Genomic DNA, 22,144 nt, shown 5'->3' with positions numbered 1-22,144 from the left:
CCCAAGACAGGCGGAAATGCATGTCTTTGTCTTGAGCGTCCCTTTCTCCCCCTTTCTCTTTCTCCTATCAGCATTTCCAACCATGCTGGTATGCTGGTTGAGAAATGCTTCATGTTGATGTACAGAGGCGCCGTCCCATACAGCCAGTCCTTCCTTGGATGTGGTATTGTCGTGGGGCAGGAGAACCGCGAGGTCGTGGCCGGTTTCTATGTGATACATGGGAGTCCCAGGGTATAGCAAGATGTCTCTAACGACCTCTCAACTGGGCCCCTTTTATTTACGCGCGTCCACGACCGCCGCGTTGAGGGAGGGTCCAGGGCTTAGCGCAGATGAGCTAGAAACCTGTTAACAACAGTCCGAGAAGAAAAGGGGGGAAATGGCGGTCTGGTGCTCACCTCGCCCTCGCTATATGCCCAGAAATAGACGACCATGGCAACGAGGTAATAGATTGCCGGATTGGTGGCCTGGTATAAGAGAGATGCCGCCAGAATAGTAAGAGGAAGTAGGACGAGACGGAGTTCGAGGCTGCGATGGATGACGGAACCGGCGATCCAGGGAAGCGGCCACTCTAATAGAAACATGGATATGCCCAGTAACAAATTGATGGTTTGTAGCGCGGGAATTGGCTTTACCGCACCGTCTAGTGTTGTTGTGAGGAAGTCCCAGAAGATCTTGGGCCAAAAGTAGCCTTCAATGGCGGCCGCAACCTGGTCTACCTTCACGTATTAGCCGTCCGATGCCCATTGAAGCCCAGGGGGGAACGCGATCCGGGAAGATGGGTACTTACAGGCTGCCGCCGTCATGACAATCAGGCGAGCCCAATGATTCTTGATAAGGCGACCCATGTTGCTTCAATGACCTTTCCTTTGATCCCCTGACCTCTTTCTTTCCTTATTCCAATGCTTTGGGTCTTTTGCCTTGCGCCGCCACCTCTTCTCTCTTGACTTTTGTCCAATGGGCCTTTATTCCTAGCAACAGCGGTTGGATTGCGACGTCGTTCGTATTCCCTTTTTTCTCGTCGAGTACAGTGCGCTCCACGGACCAGCGAACGAGTGTCGGCGTTCGAGTGCAGCAATAGTTGATTCGTGCTTCGTAACGATGCGAGCGCCGGCACAGCGAAAATATCCCAGAAGACGACGTGAAAGGAGGGGAAGCACAGCTGCCAAAGTTCGGTCCAGCCGTGCAGAAAAGGACGCCTCAGACGCACAAGAAAGGAAGGAAAAGAGGTGCCAGACCTGCAAGAATAGAAGGGAAAGAAGAGAAGGAGAAAAAAAAAAAGAGCGTCGAAGTGAACAAAAACGCCGATAGGAAAAGACGGTTATCGACACCAGGTCAATAAAGTTGGAAAGATCGAGTCGAAGAAGGGAAGACCGGGGATATATCAGACGACCAGCAAGCCCACTAGCGGGGTTGAAGGGGTTCGATATTGAGACGAAAACCTGATAAGGGAACGAGGTTGCCGGAGATTTGGCGCACAGCCCAAGTGCTCAGTCCTGAGTGGGGCGGGAGGGCCGGCCGTTTGCCCGGGGGCAGAGACCGATCTGGTAGCAGAAGCTTGGCCAGGCCGAGGGCAGCCGTCACGGACTCGGGCGTCGACTGGGATGGGAGGTGGATGGTTCAAGAAAATGGGACAACCCAGGATGGTTTCCCCTCGGATTAGGTTTTCGCAACCAGATGTATGGCGGCAGCGGGAATCCGGGTGGGCATGAGGAGATGTTTCTAGGCGGCCAAGAGACCTCGAAAGCTGGTTGCGCGGAGTCTCTGCGAGATGGTAGGGAATTCGCCTTGGAGAAGTGTGCTGCCGACGTTCGTTTTCTTCTTTCTGTGCTTCTTCTTCTTCTTTTTCTTTTTGTTCTTCCTCCCTCTTAGTTCTTCCCTGTGCCCTGGTGGCCGCCGAGTGCTAGTACGGAGTAGAAAGTCGAGTCGTGCGTGAAGGTGAAGCAAGCGGGTATACCAAACGTCGGTGCGCTATGATGTGGGTGATCGAAAATTCGGACGGCTGTCGGGTTGTTCTTTGGTTCGGCGCATGGACGACGTTTGACGATCAAACAGGACGGTTTCGAGGGGACGATGATGAAGCAAACTAGGTGGGAGCATGCGGGAAGGGGAGGGGGAGAAGGCTGTTATTGAAACTTTTCTAAGAGACGCAGTGCGAGTACCAAGACGGGCCAGCGGGGGTCTCTTTGCGACTACGTAGACGAGAGGCAATGGCACTTTCCGTTCGACTCGAGGGAAAGGCCGAGCATGTCGATGTTCAAACTGGGGCCCTCGAGAGTGGACACACTGAGGACGAGAAGACGCGAGCGAAAAGGCTGCTTGGCGCATCTCTTTAGGGCATCTGGGCCGGGTTGGCAAGAGGCACGGGGATGAGCCACTGGCTCGAGAAGAGGGCTCAAGGTACACATATCATGGTATCAGGAACCTGACTGGTAGAGCCTAGAGTGTTCGTACGGCGAGGCGGGAATATCGGACCATCTGGGCTCGAGTCGACATCTGGGCTCGAGTCGACATCTGGGCAAAGAGGAGACGTACGGTACCTAGTGCAGAGTAGGAGGGGAAATCGTGATTGGAGAACCCCGGGCGGTTAGAGAACGGTACAGGCCAATGACATCCCTTGCCGCCGGCTCTTGATGCAGACGAGGGCGGGGCCCATGGGACAATGGAGGGTGGGTCCGCTAGTCCCTGCCGTACGAAGTACAGTATACCTACGAAGCAAGTTGAGGTGGCTGGTTTGAGAGACGCAGGAATTGCTACGTACGAAGCGCAGGTATATTCTCTGCGGTATACGAATACGCAATGCCCGATTCAAGTTCTTCGTTTACTGTAAGCGAGTCACACGGAAGATGCAGTTATGGCTTCTTTTCTTCCCACAGTTATTCTACGGATCACTTCGATTCCGAACATCTGCGACGGTACGTGGAAACGGCCTGTGGCTCCCGTTCCATAAAGACGTGGCTGAGGCGTGTCGTCTCGTTTGATCAAGGTACAAGGTACAAGGTGCAAGGGTATTACGCGAGTGCTAGGCTAGCCATTCGTGTTTCTCCTTGCCGGGGTCTGTGCTTCCATCTCCAAAACACTCTTCTGTTTCGCATCGTACTTTGTACCGCACAAAGTTCGACATGTCAGATCGCCAAATCTATAATAAAGACCATTCAATTGATACATCAAACTCTCTCGCAAGGAGTATTCCCATTGCCAGTCTTTTCAGCTTCCATTGCGCAAGCAAGGCTCGTGGAAGGTCAAGCCTGCGCACGTCTTTGGCGCCTCACGTTTTACTGGTTGTGGACATCGCCTCGCTTCCATGCAAGAGATCACGAACTATATGCGAGGGTATTTTCTTATCACACCACGCCACTTGCGGTGTGCATGTGCCCAGATCTCATCATGGGACTGCGCGTGGTTCGGTTGATCCGCATAGAAACCGACCAGTCAGACGAGGCGGACTCTCGTCGCATCTACCATTCGTAGGGTCATTATTATTATTGTATTGCTCTATTGTTCGGGACTTCCCACGTCCACAAAGTACCTTCAAGCTGAACATTGGCGTTGCCACTTCAGCAGGAGATGGCCCATGCTGGGATTCACAAAGGCACCAAAATGACCGGCAACCATGAGGGAATACCTACCAGTCTCGCGGTTTGTGTCAAGTGAGACCGCATCTCTGGTGCCAGTCCACCGGTTCGACAGAAAAGTCCATGGAGCTCTAGTCTATCTCCGTTGTCCATCGCAGCTCACTGGCTGGATCGCAGACGGACTGCATGTGATAGTTCGTGGCACCCTTGGGACTCCGGTGCCATGGGCCTGTCAGTCAACTTGCAGCTATCTTCTGGTTTTCACAAAAGCCCCTGTCAGTCTCAAGTAGAGTCGTGGCATGCTTGTGAGTCTCTCAGACCAAAAGTATTAAACCGCGGCCCTACTCAGTGATCATGTGTCCCGGCCACAACAACCTTTTATTCTCTCACTGACCATCTAGCTTCGCCGAGAATTCGACGTAGGGTCCCGGCGGTCGTCTTCCCGCCAACGAACGATATCAGTCGCCCACCGTCTTCGGCACCGAGACAATCCATGATCTTGGCCTTTCCCTCCTCTGTTGCGACTAATTTCGCAAGATGCTGGAGGTCAGGAGTTATCTTGGCCAACATACTGGTCTGGTAGTCGGATAGTGACGGACCCCTGACGCAGGCTGTAAGCAGGCTCAACGTCTCGGACGGGCTACAAACAGGCGATCCCCCGACTGAATCCGCTCGTACGGGCCCAGAACGTTGCGCCAGCGCTACTAAGAGACGCGAGAGGGAGGATACAGACGCAGTTGGAATGACGGTAATGAGGCCAAATTTCTTCGTGACGCTGTAATATTTGGTTAATAAGACACGCCCTCATGGAGGCCAAAGGCCTCCATCTCGATAACAGGGGACGAGGTGTCAGGTTGGGCACTTGCTCTAACTCCAGGCTGGCGAAGCCAATAACAGATTCGGGGCTCGTCATCAGAAATATGACAGCTATATCCTTTCCGCCGCTTAGGCGGACTAGTCGCTCGAGACGCCTGTTAGTATCGAGGACGCCTAGATCCTTGGGTGAAAGGAGGACGATCCGAAGCGGTCGTTTGAGCTTCGCTTCCCTGTTCTCTACAGGGAGTAGGATATCATGAGGTTCCAGCGGGCTTTCTGGAAATCGGTCCTGGTTAGTTGTCTTGGAGCGACTTTGGAGTTTTATTCACGGTTTATCTACCTGTGAACCGGATCTCACGCATTCTGAGGAGCATGGGCACGGCGGGAGCCCAGTCACTATGCGTGCGAAGAGAGGAAGAAAGCACTGGCGAGACTTCCTGGTTGGCCATGTCGTCAAGGGGTTTCCGATGCTTATTTTCAAGCAGCGACTTCGGAACAACCTAGTATGGAGTGCTTAAGGAATGTGAGAGTCGGCGGCCTGTTCTTCGGAAGTGACTGGACCTATGCTCGGGAGAGACGGGATCATAGGAAATAAGCCGTCGGACGGAATGGAGACTCCCACCATATGCTTCCATGGCCCGACTTATTTACAAGTTGAATGTCAAAATATGGAGTAGGATCGCCGACGTGTTCAGGAAAGAAGGGTCTGCAAAGGCAGTTGTCCCTTCCCAAGAAAGAGGTCATGTCTAATTAGCTATGTACATACAGACCCGAAACGCTACCCACTCTATAAGTACCATTTACTCCCATTCAAAAAAAGATATCTAATGTCCTCACCCGTACATCGTCAAGCCCTGCCGCTCTTCCGAGTAGAGCGAATCGGAATGTACGTGGGCAGACCACACAGACAAAAAGATGTGTCGACCACTATGTTGCAGAAGGCGTTGGTATTGAGGTCGAGAAGGTCTGTTGCGGAGCAGGTGGTAATAGGGGCCTGTTTGTCTTGGCGTCCTTGAGCGTCCTGAGTACCTCTTCCACGACCGAGAGGCGACCCCTCGCCTCCCGCTCGGCCTTCTCGAGCTCCGCCTCGCGCCGTTCGAGTTCATCTTCCCGCCTCGCCAGCTCTTCTACCCTGGCTTCCAGGTCTTTGATCCTCTCCAGGTTGGCGTCCGGCTTCTGGGACGACTTCCAGTACTCGTAGATGATGAGCCCGCCGGCGACGCCCAGGATGAAGGCGTCTCCCACGACGCCGGCAAACAGGTCGACGGCCTTGGCCTCGGAGAGGGGCCTGAACTTGCGCCGCCAGACGTTCTGCGCCGAAAACACCTTGAAGTGTCCAGGTCGCCGCGCGAATATGCTGGTCCCATCGCCCTTGGCCTCCCGCCCTTTTTCCCTGTGCATTTCCGCCTCCTTTCTCGCTTCTCTCGCTTTCCTCTCCTCCTCCTTGGCCACCTCTTCTTTGGTCTTGACCGTCGGCGCCTCGGCCTTTTCTTGCTCTCTTGCTCTTTCCTCGGCTTTCTGGCTTCGAAGGAGCGCTACGTTTGCGCGCATGTTGAACTGGTGGATGGCCTGGCCATACCGCGCCGCAAGCTGGCGGAAGCGCGGGTGCTCGCGCGCCTGGGCCTTGATTTGGTTCTGAGACGCGGAATGGGTTTAGTTACCCAAGGCCAAGAGAACGAAAAGATGGGATAGGGGGTGGGAACTAAGGGAAACATACCGCGCCATACTTGGAGACGTGCCGCACAAAAAGTGCCACAAGCTTGAAGAGCGGTAGAGGCACCATGTTGGTTACTTAGGGGTTATGAACGGAGGTGGGTTGAGACCGGCATTCCTGTCAGTTGGGAATGCCGTAGCTCCGTGTCGAGATTTTCCTGACCGGGCCCTCTAGTGATTTCTCGGGATCCTCGGTGCGTTCTGTCGCATGTCTCCGTAAAATCCGTCGGCCAGTCTCGGTGAGCCACCGGACGTGACGAGGGGAGCTGATAAGAAAAGGTGGAGACTGGTTAGATTACGCCATACCGTATTTGGAATAGAGTCCGTTTCTTCTCCGTTACTGCGGCAACACTACCAGGTATGTACCTGTGGTACCTACCCTCAAAGTCAATAGAGCACTCACCGTCAATGTACCAATTCCCAACCCCGACAAACCCAGGTTTGAAGCTTCCTTACTTCGTATTCCCCAGGTCAACGCAGTCTAAAGCCGTCAGCCCGCCCGGCCACCGCCCCCATCTTCGCTTGAGGGGATCGTCACTTGGTTCGACACGTTCTGGTTGTCTTTGAAGAATATTGACAGTGGCCCCGGACCTCCCCACATGCTTTCTCAGCCAAAGCTGTAAGTTGATCCTTTCCTCCAGGCGCCAATTTGTTCACTGGAAGTCTGGGAAGGAGCCTAGAAAAAAAAAAAGAAAAAGGAGAAAAAGGACATCTTTACTAGGATGAGAGGAAGCCTAACTAACTTCGACAGAGATTCGTTACTTCCCTTAACCATTGACGACGGTCCTCATCATCCGACCTCGTCGAGCCAGTTCAACTCGTCGCCGCTGCAATCCCCGCGAACATCTAGGCACACACCAGATTATAGACAATACTGGACTTCTTGACGGCTCTGTTGGTAATATGACCCACAGATTGATGGCCAAAGGAGGTGTCGACATGGAAGCGCTATCGCCTAGGGATGCGAATGTGAGACAGACGGTTACCAAAGCCAAAGCCATGGACGTGAAGACCAAGCCAACCGCCCAACTAAGGGTCAGCAAAGAGAAGGATCACCCTCCGCCACCACCAGAGAACGTCCTCGAGCCAGCCAGCGTCGACCGCCCTGAAGGGGCCGTCTACCATGTCGGCAAGATCCTGGGCAAGGGCGGCTTCGCCATCTGTTACCAGGGGTACCTGCTGCCGACGAGGCATAAGTATGCTCTGAAGATTGTCAAGAGCCAGATGCCATCAAGAATGCTGCAGAAGGTATCTTTACTCCCGTTTACCCGCTTCGGGGACGTGTCGCCTAACGTCGTTGTGGTAGTTCCAAACCGAGCTGCAGATTCACTCGAAAATGAGAAACAAGAATATCGTCCAGTTCCACCGGGCCTTTTCGTATGAAAACTGCACCTATCTCGTGCTCGAGCTCTGCCCCAACGGCTCCCTCATGGACATGGTCAAGCGACGAAAGGGACTGACCGAGCCCGAGGTTCGTTTCTACTCGGTCCAGATTGCTGGCGCCATCAAGTACATGCACGACAAGGGAATCATCCACCGCGACCTCAAGATGGGCAACATCTTCCTCGACCGCGATATGAATGCCAAAGTGGGCGACTTTGGCCTGGCTGCTCTGCTCGTCACCGGCAAGGACATGCACACCATCCGTCGGACGACCTTGTGTGGGACACCCAACTATATCGCACCCGAGATTTTGGAAAAGGGGAAGAAGGGGCACGACCATATGGTTGATATTTGGAGCCTGGGTATTATAATGTGCGCTATAACTCCTCTTTTCCCTTGTCTTTTTCTTTTCTTTTCCGTCTTTTCGCGCTCGAGTCAACTTGAAACTGACATGATCTAGGTTTGCCATGCTCACGTCGAAGCCTCCCTTCCAGTCTACAAGCACCGAAGAAATCTACCGCCGAGCTCGTGAACGAGACTACGAATGGCCAAGCTCGGAAACCAGCCAGAAGTACATTAGCATGGAAGCCAAGGACATCGTCGCCTCCATGCTCGAAGATGCCGATAGGAGACCCGACCCAGACACCATCGTCCAACACCCCTTCTTCACCTCTGGTTATATGCCTGTCGATACTGAGATCACCCCAAGACTTCTCACTCAACCTCCCGATGCTTCCCACTTCTACACTACCCGCATGGACACAAGGCTTCGGGCGGCGTCGATTCTAAACCTAAAAGACATGTGCAACGAGTGCGGAGTAGGTCCGTGGTCTCAGCACCAGGTTATCCTCACACAAACCTGGAAAGAGATGGCTGCGGAGGAGAAAGCTGGACTCACTCCGGCAATCCCTTTGGCAACAGATGTGGTTTATAGACCGTTCGATCAATGGTTGAGGGAACAAAAGCAGCAGCAGCAGCAGCCTGGCGTCTTAGGCCACTCGTTGCTACGCTCGCAGGGGAGGCCGGAGCCACATCTGGCCGCGTCCCAGACAGCGCCGACTGGTCTGATGCGAGCGCCTCCGCAAAGCTTTGCCGCTCAACAGAGGGCCCAGGGTCGACCGGCTGGCTTGTCGAATACGGCCAGAGTGCGAACACAGCCAGAGTCGAACTCACAAGCAGCGCAGACCGTTAGGCAAGGAACGGTCAGGCAATATACAGAATCCGAACCCGAGCCTCCTGAGCACCCGACTAGGCCGCTCGAGCTTCGGCCGCAGAGGACATCCAGTGTCAGGAAAGCCTCGCTTCCCAAGGCGCAGTCGTCCCTGGCAGTTTCCAGCCACGGCTCATCCTCCGCCAGCCGCACAGCCATGACAGTCCCCAATAACGCCCCAAGAGGGCCACAGCTGACGTCACTGTTCAGCCCGTCCGAGCATCCTGTGCCGGTATCGAGCTCCCAACCGGACGTGATCCTCGACCGACTACGCCGACTACAGGCTGAGCTCGAACGGGCACTAAACGCTCGCACGATGGCCATCATCTCGGCGAAGGACAAGACACCATCCCACCCACATGTTGTCGTCAAGTGGGTAGACTACAGCAACAAGTTTGGCCTCGGGTATATTCTCAACAACGGGAGCGTCGGTTGCGTGCTGAGAGACATTCCCACCACCGACAGCGGAAAGCTTTCTATGCTGCCGTCTGCTTGCATGTTCGTCCGCAACGCGGAAAGACACATTGAACGTCGTCAGGACGAGAAGTATTCCGAGCGGCACCAACCACTGCCCCCGAATGAGCAGGTCCATTTCTTTGAGAGGAATGGCGAGGCCGGCCTCAACCGCGTTAGCGTACCCGCCAGCCAGTTCCGGGTCCCCGTCAACGAGGACGGCACGGCCGGGAGATTGAATCCCGGCACGAATGTATACGAGCACAGGAAGAGAGAGCGCGTCATCCTCTGGAAGAAGTTCGCCAACTACATGATAGCCTATGGGAGGGACGAACCAGTCCCATCAGAGGACAACACTACCGACCAACATCCGACTCCGGAGACTGAAGACATCCAACCGGACGACTTGGTGACGTTTTACCAACGAATTGGCGACGTAGGCTGCTGGGTTTTCTGCGACGGCCACCTCCAGTTTAACTTCCCCGACCACACCAAGGTCGTCCTCAACTCGACTGGGACGTGGTGCCATTTCTGGCACCTGCCGCAGGAAGCGGCGCTCCATCTGGCGGAGAACGGGACATTGACGCCGACCGCCCTGGACGAGCGGGCCATGCTCTCCTATCCTCTGCAGACCCTCCTCAACTTCCAGACCAAGCCGTCGACCACCCGGTCGACTCGGTCCAGCACAACCACCCGTCGGCGTCCCGAGATCGCGCCCGAACTGCAGTGCATCCCGGCGGCCAACGACTTTCGTCGCAAGATTGAGTTTATCAAGACGGTCGTCAAGGAGTGGGTGTCCAACGGCGGGCTGGGGAACAGCGACATGAGCCGCGAGGGGCGACTGCGCTGGACCGGCTATCGCGACACGGTCAACGCCCCGAACCCGGCCAAGATGGTATGGGTCACGGTCGGCGCCCGTTGGGGCGACAAGAGGCGCTCGGCCTATGTCGATCCGCGGAATCCGTCCGAGCTGGGGGAGGAGATTGACGAGTCCAAGAGGAAGGAGCGGACACAAAGTGCGAGATGAAAGCCCATGGCGTCCATTGGAGGTCATGTCACCACGCGCTACCCGCTCTCTTCTTCCTCTCTCTTGTTCTCCTGACACGTAATTCGCATGATGGGGCGTTATACATGCAGTCATGCATTTCTCCTTCTACTCTTTTTCTCAAGCGCTCCTGATCATACCTGGCAACAGGCGGGACATGATTGACGAATGATCTTGTTATCTCACTTCTTCTTTTTCTTTCCCCGTGTATTTTTCTTCCGGGGTCTCTTTTTGGTTTCCTTTGGGATGCGGCTGTTGTCGACAAGTCGAAATGGTGCTTAGATGGAGGTTTCGTTGAGACTCACTCGTTCAGTCGGCAAAAGGCGAGACATGGTGATCTCTAGCCAAGCAACGGCGTCAAGGTGGGAAGCATGTGCAGAATTGACACTCACTCGTTGGTCTCTACTCGCCAGTCCTCTGTGACATGCCATATTCCGTATAATAAGCAACGGTTGCTGTTTGTGTTCCCTTGTGCGAGATGCTTTCGAACTACGGATACTTAGTATCCGAACACGTGGTTTCCGCCGTTTGTTTGCCTGGGACGATCACGAGCGGTAGTTGATGCTTATTCGTAGGGACCTGCCAAGGTAGTCGGTTCCAGGCCATTCATCTAATTCTCCAATTCCCTCAGTTCTCACAGCCGAATCTAGAGTCGGATGTCCTGTAGGCAATCTTGGGGTCTGGCGTGTCCGTATATTCCATTATTGGCGCAGGCCGCGAGAGCTCACGATCGTTTCTATGGTATGGATTAGCCAGTAATTGTGAGTGGAAAGAGGTGTGAGATTAGGAGCAGCCTAGCAGAAGTTACGTAAGGGGACCAGTTAATTATAAGGAACTGTTAGCTACTCGATCCCCTATAGGGTCGAGTGGAGGTACTTATAAACAGGGACTTTCCTATATAAATACGATCCGTTTAAGGTACCCTTACTTATATAACTTCTATCTATCCTAATAAATAGTTCCCTGCGTCCTTACCGATGTTTCCCTGCTTCCGGTATCGGGCGTAGAGGTCCGATATAGTTGCCCTGCGCCTGGCAGATATAATAACCCGGATCCGATACCCTATAGAAGCTTATACTCCCCTTCGGATCATAGCGTAGTTATAGCGGAGCTACGATCCGTGGTGCTAGAATAGTTAACTCGATTAGTTGGTTAGTTAGTAGAGCAGGCCGGGATCTTTTTTATTCGGAGTAGAGATTTAAAGTGATTAAAGGGGCCCGGTTATAAGGGCTTAGTGAATCTATTAGCCGGGTTATCGGCGTTATCGATATACTTAATTCGGACTTCCTTATAATCCATGGCGTTAAAGACGTGTGCGTGGTTAAGTAGCGTGAACTTACTACGATAGGATCGTTAGGACTTAGCGATGGCCCTAGTGTTATCGACTCTGATAGGAATAGGGTTAAGCTTTTTACCTAGCTCGCGTAGTAGGTAGCGGATCTATTAGGCGGTTTGGATAGCGTTACTAAGGGCGTAGAACTCGGCCTTAGGTGTAGATTTTATAACGCGGGCCTGGCGTTTAGAAGACTAGGCGATAGGACCTCCGGCTATAAAAAAAACCTATCTAGTAGTGGATTTAGCGCCCTTAGTGTTAGTAAAGCTAGAATCGGAGGCGCCGAATAGCCTAAGGCGGTTACAATGTTATAGTTAATAGTTAGCCGATTAACGGTATATAAGGCCGTCGGATTAGTTACTATAAAGGTATCGTAGGATCCTTTTAACGCCTATAAGGTGGTGGGTAGAGGGCGTATAGCTAAAGCGGCCCTAAAGAGAGGCGGCGTAGATAATATCTAGGCGTGTAAGGTAGGCGGGATAAAGTAATTTACCGATAATTTAATAATATAACGTGTATTACGTGGGGTCTAGAGGGGAGTTAGTATCGCCGGATTAACGGCCTATAGCGGCGGCGAGGTGATTAGGATCTATTAGCGTTATAGCTAGGCGTATACCGTTAAAATAGAGTTACTCGAGGGCTTCGGCGATATAGGTGTTTTACGAGATAATAATAGAATGGTGGTCACTGCTTTATTAAATCCGGACTCTAAGGAAGTAATCGGTATCACCTAGATTAATAATATCTAGGCGGCCGGCTAGCTAATTAAAAAGAAGGGATGAGGCTAAAGGCGGGCCTATAATTAGGAAATCGTTAATATACGTGGAGACGATAACGCCGGTGGAGGCGTTACGATAGATAGCTAGGTTAGAAATTAGAGGCTTATATCTAAAAAGGGCGAGTTCCTTATAAAGGCGTTACTACTACTAGTAGCCGCCCTGCTTTAATCCGTATAGGGCTTTTCGGAGGCGTATAACGTAGGAGGGCCTTTATCTAAGCTTAGGAGCCAGGTGCTAATATCGTGGGTCCTTAAAAAACTCGGGTAGTATTATAAACTATTTTATATAAACCTTTTTATTAAGGTTACTATGGAGGTAGGCTTTAACGACGTTAAGCTAATATACAGGCTATCCGTTAACTACTATAAGGGCGATAATAATACGCTATAAGGCGGTCTTAACGGTGGAGGCGTAAGTATTATAATAATCGATACCGTAGCGTTACTAAAAACCATAAGTAATAACGCGAGCCTTCCTCTTTTCTAGCAGACTATTCTTCTTCTTATATTTTATTATAATCTTTATAGTTAGCTAGTAGCCTCGTTACTTAGGAAAAGGCTTAAATAAGAGGGCACCGTAGCTAATCAGGCTAAGGATTTTATTAAAGATAGCCTCCTACTAGGAGGGCTAGTCGGGAAGGCGGCGAGCTTCGGTAACGCTTTTTAGGTTAGGCATAATCTAGTGGGTGCCGCTATTATCGGCGGCGGAGGGTCCTCTATTATTATTATTAGCGTCACGTAGGCAGCGGATTTTAGAAGGGTCCACGCCGGGAGGTGGTTTACGAATTTTAGTAAAGATAGCGTTAAAAGAGGTATCATATTCCGTTAGGTTAACGATAGGCTTAAGGTTAAATTATTATTATTATACCGTAAGGTAAGGCAGGTTATACTAACCGGCGATAAGAGGGTCGTTATATAGGCCCGAACTTACCGTAACGCCGGTGGATTCCGTGTCGTATATAATATCGTAAATTATAGAAAAGGATAGACCCGGAGGCGTGGCTAGCGGGCGTTTAACTTAGGAGCCGGTTCCGGGGTTACGTTAGGAGGATTCCGATAGGCTACGCCAAAAGTTCCTGGGTAGCTGGCTGCGAATAGAGGCCGGCTTAGGCTTTATGAGGTTACCGCTATTATAAAGGTCTTTATAAAAAACGACCTGGCTGCTAATAATAAGGCGGCCCTTAGGCTCCTTAATTAGTCCGGCAGGAATCTAGACTCGGTATAGGTGCTCCCCTTTAAATCCCACTAAGATACCCTCTTTAGGACCCTTTTCTTAGGAGGGATATAGATAAAGGCTTAGTAGCCTAGGGTCCGTAGATAGTGGATAGGAGGCTTATTATTATAACCGGGGGCTAAATCGTTATAATAGGCCTAATAGGGCGTCTTGCCCTTAACTATAGAGGACGCCGAGATATTACTAATATATACGGCGGCCTAGGTGATTTTATCCTAAAGGAAAGGCGGGATATTACCGCCTATAGCGATCTTCCTCCCCTTATCTAAGATAGCTTAGATAGCGTGTTTGGCTACGCTATTTTGCTTATAACCGTAGGGCGGGCTTATTAAAAAAGAGGTGCCTTAAGCTTAAGGCAGTTAATAAAGTATATTACTAAGGAATTCTCCGGCGTTATTAGAATATATATAACGGATAGGCTAGCCTTATCGGTTAGTATAGTTAAGCAGGGCGTTTAGTAGTAGGCGGGCTAGATTAGCCTTGGTTTTAGAGGTTAAAAGACCTTTCTTCCGGGTGGCGTTATTAGTGATAGGAAGGCTATAGCGGTAGCCGGAGGCGGCCTACGGCTTAATATCGAAGATATCGATATACTAGACCTCGCCGGTATAGGCGGCCCGGGGCCTAGGGTCCTTAGGACTATAACGGAGACTATAGGAGAGGTTATAAACTGCGTAAGGCTGGCTATAAAGCCGCTTATAGTTAACGCTATATAAAGGTGATGTTAGTTAAAGGGTCTTCCGAAGATCGGGGTAATTAATATAGCCGAGCTATTAGTGCTAAAGGCGGGACTGGATCTAGGCCTAGGAAGGCGCGGCCCTAGTAGGAGTAGGAGCTAGAGGCGGTAAAGGCGCCGGCTCCGCCTATATAGGTAGCGAAGGTACGGCCAGCATAGTGGCCGGCGAGGCCGGTAAAGTCGGTAGCAGTTAGAGGGATATCACGGAGCTAGGCTTAATAGAAAAGACGGCGGCGGGGTTACCTAGTTAGCTTAAAAAGAAGCCACGCTTATAGACGTTAATAGTGGCGATGCCTTCGCTGTCCTTATTAAATATGATGTTATGTTCTAAATATCCGCCGCTTTTATATATTATTTCGCCGGATATAATATTAATATAAAGGCCCGGGATAAGGATAGTCTGGCGGAGGAGGATTACCTTTTTGGTTCTATCAGGACCTTAAAAAACGGCCTTAGCGATGCCCCCGTGTATAGGCTTAATAGTCCTACTAGCCGTGATAATAGTAAAATTAAGGTCTTCCGGAATAGGGAAGTGGTGAATAAAGGCGCTAAAATTCCTAATAGAATAAAGGGAGGCGCCGGAGTCCTAAAGCCAGCGGCTACTATAGGCCGGGCGTTTAACTTTATTACCTTTATAGATATGGTCTAAATAGATAGCCGGCCCCGGGGCTATATACTAAATAATAGTACTGTTATAAGCGAACTGGTGTCCCGGAGCCGGTGATAGGCCCGGAGCAGGGCCCGTAAGAGGGCCCGGGGCAGGGCCCGGGGCAGGGCCCGGGGCTATAATAGTATTATTCTAGTCCGGTATTTTAGTATAGTCGTGATATTCCGATAAATCGTTAATACCTTTAAAAGGGGTGCCACGAACATATATATTAAATAGTTTATTAAGCTGCTTAAGAGAAGCCTTTAAGGCTATAAAACTAGTAAAAATACCGCTGTTTTCTATCTGCTTTTCGAGGTCCTTAAAGACCTTAGCGGTGCCTACTATAGAGGCGTTATAGGCGTGATTTCCGCCGGAACTGCTGCTAGAGCTATTACTATTATTATTATTAGAGGAAGAACCGGAAGAGCGGTTACCGTTAGATTGATTTCTATTATAGCCACGGCCACGGCTATGGCCGCTATTATTCCTTTAGTTACCGTTACGGTGCTAGTATTAGTTAGTGCCGTGTATATTAGGCTTAGGGTAGCCCGGCGTTATATAAGGGTCCTGGCCGTTATTATTATTCCGATTATCCTAGGCGGCGTTAGCCTAAGCCTTACCGTTATTATTATTTCCGCCGTTATTATTCCGGGATCTATTACCGCGAAAGCTACCGCGGCTAGAAGAGCTCCGGCGTTACCTAATAGCCTCCTCCTCTTTTATAAGTCGATTAGTTAGGAGCTAAAGGTTAATATCCGTATCGGCCTACTAATTAAGGTAGAAATTCTATTAGTCTTTAAAACGGTTATAGGCCCCGGTAAGGCCGTCGACGATATTAGCGGCTATAATATTATTGCTATAGGTTTTATTACCGGCGGTAACGAGGATCTAACGGAAGTCTTTATGTTTAGCGAGGTAGTCGGCTATATATCTAAAATCCTATAGCTTTAGGGTAGAGGCCTGCTTAATTATTATAGCCCGGATCTTATTCTTAGAGGGTGCGTACTTCCTAAGGGTCTGGATTATATCCTAGGGTTACACGATATCTTCTACCTCCCGTTAAAGGGGCTGGGTTAGGAGCGAAAGGACGAATATACGGGCCTTCCTACGAGTCTCGAGCTCGCGCCCGTGGAGGGCGGTCTTAGTGGTCTAATTTACTATAGATAGCTATATATCGGGCGGCCCGAGGTTAGTATCTTTGGCCTTAGAGTCGCTGGCCTTCTTTGCTTCGGCTCTCCTTAGTTCGGCGGTTATAGCGGCGGACTCGGCGGTCTAACCAGGGTAAATATAATAGTCTTTTATAGTCGGCGGGTTATCTTTAACGATCTTATCCCCTTAAATATAATCGAAAAGGCCGGCGGCCTTAGCCCTATATTAGGCGAAGACGGTTTATTCGGCGTAGTTATTCCTACCCTTAAGAGGGGGCACCTTAAAGGAAGCGAGGTATTCGTTTTCGGATATCGTAGGTAGGCCTAAGGAGGTAAAAAATCGGCTATAGCGTTTAAAAATCGTGATAAAAAGAGGTTAAAGAAGGGGAAAAAAATAGACGGCAGATTCTAGAAGAAGGGAGGGCTTATAGGCAGAAAATTAGTATAAAAGGCTTAAAAAGGAAGGAGGTGAATAGTTATAGCTGCCTTAAAGGAAGGGGCGGCTGGTGGTGTATTAACGAATTAACGATTAATGCTTAAGCTGAAAAGCGAGCTGTTAACGTAGTTAAAGCTTAAGCCGTTAGAGAGGCGAGCTAATAATAGGCTTAAAAATAGAGCCGCTAGGCTATAAAAGAAAAGGCCGAAAAGATCGTTCTGCTTAACGCCGGCGGCTCGTGGGCGGGCGGGCGGTTAAAATCGGAGCTAAAAAGCTTAAAAAGAGAGGCCTGAATAGGCTTAAAAAGAAGAGCTTCGTTAAGCTTAAAAAGAGGGCAGAATCGTAGAGCTATCCAGAGCTCTAAAAAGCAGTAGTTATAGTTGCTACTATATAAGATTAGGAGCAGCCTAGCAGAAGTTACGTAAGGGGACTAGTTAATTATAAGGAACTATTAGCTACTCGATCTCCTATAGGGTCGAGTAGAGGTACTTATAAATAGGGACTTTCCTATATAAATACGATCCGTTTAAGGTACCCTTACTTATATAACTTCTATCTATCCTGATAAACATTTCCCTGCGTCCTTACCGACGTTTCCCTGCTTCCGGTATCGGGCGCAGAGGTCCGATATAGTTGCCCTGCGCCCGGCAGATATGATAACCCGGATCCGATACCCTGTGGAAGCTTATAAGAGGTATATACAGTATGTACCTTCGTTTGCTAGCAAACCCCCGAAGTAGACCGGTATCGGATCATACAGCCTGCCAGCCAGTCATCCCATCTATTTTTGGCGATAGTCGAAGATCATTTTAGCGTAGGTACTTCCAACTGCAACAAACCAACCCCCTGAATTCCGACATGCTGGGAGAAATGATTCATTCTCGCACCGCTCTAGAAGAATATACGAAGTACATTCGAGCCCCTTCAAATGAATGTGGTCTCGTATTTCCCCAGCCACCACTCGACACCATCGTCATTAGCCTTCTTTCTGCTCGTCTACCTTTGCCACTTTTGGATAGCTCCCGTCGAGGCGTAATGTAACATGGCTGGAGACGTGAATGTTGAGGCGTATGAAGTACAACGTATGTACGAATAGGTTGTAATAGTCGCCAGCCCCTTTTTATGTGTCTGCCCCGCCCCTGGCGCCAGGCCTGCGCCTCTAGCATCTCTGTAGACATTCCCACAATGCAGTCATCAGGGTCACAGGCGTCCAAGGGCTCCGCGATGTTAGTTCGCCTCTCTCAAGGGCCGAAGAGACCACGGGGTGATGGAGGCCTCCCTCTCGACTCAAGCGCGGTGGCACGGAATTCGACAATCATTAGGCGCAATAGGCGGCCCAAATGGAGGGTCTGTTCGTGGATGGGCCCTGTCCCAATCACAAGCCTGTCTATTCAACCCAGCTCGGCCTCTTCTCCTGACTGACACGGAAGGGAAAAAGAAAGGACAAGAGAGAAAAAAAAACGAAGAGGTACCCTTCCAAAAACGCCCACAGATGCATTTTACTCCCGAACGGAGTGGTGAACCATGCGTGAGAATGCAGATATTCGCAATGAGCCACCCAGAAATGCGTATCTGATAAAGTGCGCGAAGAGGCGGTCCAAAGAATTAGGCCCAACTCTCCTCCTTCTAACCAGACCCGAAAAGTGCACCCGACCTTGCAAAAGACAAGGCCGCGGCCTCCGTAACCCACCCCCTTCCTCCCCTTTCCTCTTTAACTTACCGAGCTTTATATGGCATTGGAGCATTAATGCGGATGGATCTTGTTGCTCTCCGGAAAACAAACACCGGAAATGTAGTTGCCAACGAAGAAGAAAAAAAAAACACCGCTCTTGGTCGCTTTTACATAAGGATGCAGTCCTTGTCGTCCTTTTTCGTCTTGCCATTCCGAGGTGGAGCGACCTCCATCGGGGTTCCTCCACTGATGGCGGCTTGAATGATCGCAATTCTCTGCTTGGCCCGCTCGTCGCCTGCGTCGGCCGCCTTCACATACCAGACGTTGGCCTCCAAGATATCCCGTCGACAGCCGATGCCCATCTCCGTGAAGTAGCCTACTGCATACTGTGCCTTGACAAAACCTGCAATGTCGGTTGTTAGCGCACGCCCGGGTCAATATCAGTATCGCCGGCGCCATCTTTCGGATGCGCTCAACGTCACGCAAATGGCAGGGACCTACCCAACTCTGCCGAGCGTCGTGCCCACTCGTAGGCTTCTTCCTCGTCCCTCTCGAGTATGGGCGGAGCGCCGACCATATACCATGCACACAAACCCATCATGGCGCCGGAATGGCCCTTGTCTGCAGCACCGGTGTAGAAATGAACACTAAGCGCCGGGTCTTTTGGGCAGCCGAGCTTGCCATGCTCGTAGGCTTCCCCCATGCGGAAGTTGGCCTCGGGGTGCCCGAGTTCTGCAGCCTGGGTGAAGAGTTCTGCCGAGTAGGCCTCGTCCTTGAAGATGTCGTCTCCATATCCCGTTTCATAGAGACACGCCAATTGGTACGGCGCGGCATTGTAGACAGAATCCGCCGCTTCCGCTGCCAGCTTCATCCACTTGATCCCCTCGCGGTACTTTTTCTCTCCGAGATCACCGGATAGGAAGGCCTTTCCCAGCCTGGTCATGGCACCCGGGTGCCTCTTGGCCGCCGCTATCCGGAGGAACTGCAATGCCCTTGTGGGGTCTTTGCGGCAGCCCCAGCCGAATTCGTAGCATAGCGCGCTCCGGTACGCCGACTCGGCATGGCCGTGTTTGGCGGCAAGGGTAAACAGAGGAAACGCTTGGCCATAGTCCTCCTTCCCCTTGTTGAAGAGTCCCGATGCGTAGCCGTCGGCAAGGTAGTACTGGGCGAATGGGTAGCCCGCACTGGACAGCTTCTGCAGGATCTGCCTCGCCTCTTTGATGAGTGCCTGGGGCGAGCTTCCGTCCTGGTCGTTTTCGCCCTTCTTATGGGCCGCCGCTTCCAGGTCGTGACCTTGCTCCTGAGCCGTGGAAATGAGGAAAACCGCAAACGCATACTGGATGGAGAAATCGTTTGTCTTTTTCACGTTTTGACGATACATCTCCAGCGTCTTCTGTGTGCTGAGGAGTGACGCGTTGTTACCGACGGCGCTGCGCAGCTGGGCATTGTCCTCAAAGTTGAGCGGGGCCGGGGCCGGCTGCGGATACGGAATGTTCAGCAGCTCCACGTACGAAGCTGGGCGGACATCGGGCGACTTTCGCGACTGGACAGACGGAGCCCGCATGTGAGAGCCGCCGGGCATCAGCCCGGGAGACCTACCTCGCGGTCCGACGTCGGAGTAGACTGAGTAGACCGAAGGAGGCCGTGGAAATGAGCTTCGTCGGGCAAAGGCCGCCGTGGTGGGGGTCAGATGGCGATTGATGCCGGCACCATCGCCTAAATCGGGATTCGACGAGGCTCTAGCGTCGACCGCATGGGGGAAACTGGAGACACGCGTGGGGAACTGTTGCTGATGATGATATTGGAAAAGAGGTACGGATTGGTCCTTGGGCATAGGCCCTTCGGTCAAGTTTTTTCCCGCACCCGACTCATGATCCTGGCAATCCGGTGCCTCGTTGTGGCCTGAGACGGAGCTCGCACTGTTCGTGGCCGATGATTCCGTAAAGACCTGTTGTTGCGTGGTGCTGGCGGTGGTGTCTGATTCGCGGCCATGCTGGCTGTCCTCGTCCAAAGACGCGCCCACTTCCGCCCTGGCGCCCTGCGGTTGCGACGTCATAGGCACGGTGCCGGGAGAAGAGACGACGTTGGACACGGTCTCCTTGGCAGGTATAGGGTCGACTGGCCTCGACAAAGGAGAGACAGCATGGTATGATGGCGAGTTGGCGGTCGGAGACGAGGTTTTTCGTACGTGGCGGTGGAACGTTGGTGGCGCCCGACCGTTACGAGACGGCGGCAGGTGGCGGTCTCGCGTACGGTTCACGACAATGGAATCCGCCTCGGCAGGGTGGACGACTTCGATGTTTGCATTGGAAGGTTGAGCCCAGTTATCCGACTGGAAGTTTACTCTCACCGGGGAGACGGGAGCATCGCGTATTCGAGGCGAGTCGGAACCAGAGCCCGAAGCGGTCGGTCCTCCTCTCCGGGCCAGGTCATCGATTGCCAGTCGCTGCTTGGGAGACATCCGCGAGGCAGAAACAGGAGTTCGACGCGTGGGATTTCCGGGGCTCGGGGTAGGAGAGGCGGCGGACAGCGGCGGGGATGTTGCCATTGTTCGTCAATGGAGGAAGGGCGTGGGCGTGGGCGAACCCCCCGATGACCGCGGCGGTGAAGGGGCGGCAGGGTGGATTTGAGCTCCAGAAAATGGCGAGGTCGCTCGCTGATGGAGCGAGCGTGGCGGCAAAAGATGGCCACAGCGGTATTTGTCACGAAACGATGCCCAGCCTCGGCAGCATTGAATGCGCAGGATCTGGTACGACCGGCGGTCTAGTCGGAATCGGTGGAACGAGAAGACGTCTCGAAGCCGTTTCCGCCTACTCGAACCGTAAGGAAGGGCGTCGCGAAAATGAAGGCGTTCCAACGGGCTGGGCGGTTGGTTGGGCGGTTCGGCGGGAGGGAGGGCTAGCAAACTGGTGCTCAAAGTGACGGTAAGATTTTGGGTCAAGGGCGTGAGAGCAGCGAAGGGACGTTAGTTGGCACTCTCTTGATGCACGATTGGGTGTGTGGCAGACGAGAAGGGTGACGAGTGATTAGAAACGAGGGAGACGAAGCCAGACGAGACAACCAGGGGGTGGTGGGTGGGAGCCGTAACTGGGCTGGAAGAGTAAAGAGCGTAGAATTTCTGGATGAAAGGAGAGGTGGGAGCTGGGAACTGAATCTCCACCGAAATGCGAAATGCGGAATGGGCAGTGGACACTGGGACACTGTACCCTGGGCGCTGGGGCAGGTGGTGAGCAGCGGGCTTTGAAGATCTTGCCGGGGGGGCGGGGGGTTGTTTTCGCGCTAAAATGAGGACGTACATGTATAGGCAAGCGCTTGGCAGCGCATATCCATGTAAGGAGCCTGGGGTGCCTACTGCCTAGGGCAAGGCAGCAAATATCCTACTTCGTACTCATTGATTAGTACAACGTACAACGGCAACGTGTATATTGGCCCTGTTCGATCGACGGACCAGGGCTGCCAAGGTCGCATGCCAATGCAAAGCAGCCCAGTAATACGGAGTAGAGCGGCCGAAGACTGCATATCAACCGGCACGGAGAGGTCAGTCGTCAACTACAGCCAACCCTTGGTTGTTCTTCCCAAGCTATGATTGTGGCCATCATTCTTAACGAACGGCTGTGGCGTCCGGGTGGGTAGGCAGAAGGAAGAAGCGGTGAGGAGGGAGTTGAAGCTTATTTGGGCGGAGAAGAAGGGGCGGAGAGTCAGAAAGAAATGTGAGGGAAGTGTCTGCCGAGAGGACGGATTGGGTCGTATCGATACGGTGATGTTGTCTCTGATGGGTATGAAATAGGTAAAAGATGGGTTGGCAAACCAGCAAGTGAAGAGGATGAAGGTGAGAGAGGGGAGAGGGGAGAGGAGAGGGAGGAGAGGGAGGAGAGTGTTCGGGGCACCTGTCATGAAGGAAAGCTGCGATGAAAAGAAGGTTTATGGGGTATGACCTGAGGCAAGCGTACCCAACTGATTCTTTCCCGC

The 22,144-nt window shown here is 52.1% G+C and overlaps 6 protein-coding genes across 6 annotated transcripts; 1 reads left to right on the top strand and 5 right to left on the bottom strand.

Moving 5' to 3' along the window:
• Nucleotides 1-277: 277 nt before the first annotated feature.
• Nucleotides 278-845, bottom strand: ACRALDRAFT_2103342 (uncharacterized protein; the record flags this gene model as incomplete). Its single annotated transcript, XM_071023132.1, has 3 exons — nt 278-334; nt 396-712; nt 788-845. 3 exons carry the CDS (start codon nt 843-845, stop codon nt 278-280), a joined length of 432 nt encoding a protein of 143 aa, XP_070876122.1.
• A 4,470-nt stretch (nt 846-5,315) lies between these two features.
• On the bottom strand, nt 5,316-6,171 carry ACRALDRAFT_2041605 (uncharacterized protein; the record flags this gene model as incomplete). The annotated part of the gene is made up of 2 exons (XM_071021170.1): nt 5,316-6,023; nt 6,106-6,171. The coding sequence occupies 2 exons, from the start codon at nt 6,169-6,171 to the stop codon at nt 5,316-5,318; spliced, it is 774 nt and encodes a 257-aa protein (XP_070876121.1).
• A 51-nt stretch (nt 6,172-6,222) lies between these two features.
• On the bottom strand, nt 6,223-6,405 carry ACRALDRAFT_208987 (uncharacterized protein; the record flags this gene model as incomplete). Its single annotated transcript, XM_071022557.1, has 2 exons — nt 6,223-6,367; nt 6,401-6,405. The coding sequence occupies 2 exons, from the start codon at nt 6,403-6,405 to the stop codon at nt 6,223-6,225; spliced, it is 150 nt and encodes a 49-aa protein (XP_070876120.1).
• A 172-nt stretch (nt 6,406-6,577) lies between these two features.
• ACRALDRAFT_1049301 (uncharacterized protein) lies at nt 6,578-10,690 on the top strand. The gene is made up of 4 exons (XM_071015590.1): nt 6,578-6,720; nt 6,853-7,349; nt 7,408-7,856; nt 7,945-10,690. Exons 2-4 carry the CDS (start codon nt 7,005-7,007, stop codon nt 10,172-10,174), a joined length of 3,024 nt encoding a protein of 1,007 aa, XP_070876119.1. The 5' UTR covers nt 6,578-6,720; nt 6,853-7,004; the 3' UTR covers nt 10,175-10,690.
• On the bottom strand, nt 10,313-10,894 carry ACRALDRAFT_208985 (uncharacterized protein; the record flags this gene model as incomplete). The annotated part of the gene is made up of 6 exons (XM_071022556.1): nt 10,313-10,332; nt 10,379-10,469; nt 10,498-10,609; nt 10,643-10,660; nt 10,707-10,728; nt 10,831-10,894. The coding sequence occupies 6 exons, from the start codon at nt 10,892-10,894 to the stop codon at nt 10,313-10,315; spliced, it is 327 nt and encodes a 108-aa protein (XP_070876118.1).
• A 7,448-nt stretch (nt 10,895-18,342) lies between these two features.
• On the bottom strand, nt 18,343-20,723 carry ACRALDRAFT_2041603 (uncharacterized protein; the record flags this gene model as incomplete). Its single annotated transcript, XM_071021169.1, has 2 exons — nt 18,343-18,578; nt 18,677-20,723. The coding sequence occupies 2 exons, from the start codon at nt 20,721-20,723 to the stop codon at nt 18,343-18,345; spliced, it is 2,283 nt and encodes a 760-aa protein (XP_070876117.1).
• Nucleotides 20,724-22,144: the final 1,421 nt, after the last annotated feature.

This window comes from Sodiomyces alcalophilus (assembly GCF_042370955.1).
Source record: "Sodiomyces alcalophilus JCM 7366 unplaced genomic scaffold ACRALscaffold_3, whole genome shotgun sequence".
Classification (NCBI taxonomy): Eukaryota; Fungi; Ascomycota; class Sordariomycetes; order Glomerellales; family Plectosphaerellaceae; genus Sodiomyces; species Sodiomyces alcalophilus.
This window is presented reverse-complemented; position numbering and strand designations above follow the sequence as displayed.

Bases quoted from the DNA above. Each gene is read 5' to 3' on its own strand.
- ACRALDRAFT_1049301 (XM_071015590.1), top strand. From the start codon at position 7,005: ATGACCCACAGATTGATGGCCAAAGGAGGTGTCGACATGGAAGCGCTA. The intron at 7,350-7,407 runs GTATCTTTACTC...TCGTTGTGGTAG, and splicing joins CATCAAGAATGCTGCAGAAG to TTCCAAACCGAGCTGCAGAT. The intron at 7,857-7,944 runs GTGCGCTATAAC...GACATGATCTAG, and splicing joins TGGAGCCTGGGTATTATAAT to GTTTGCCATGCTCACGTCGA.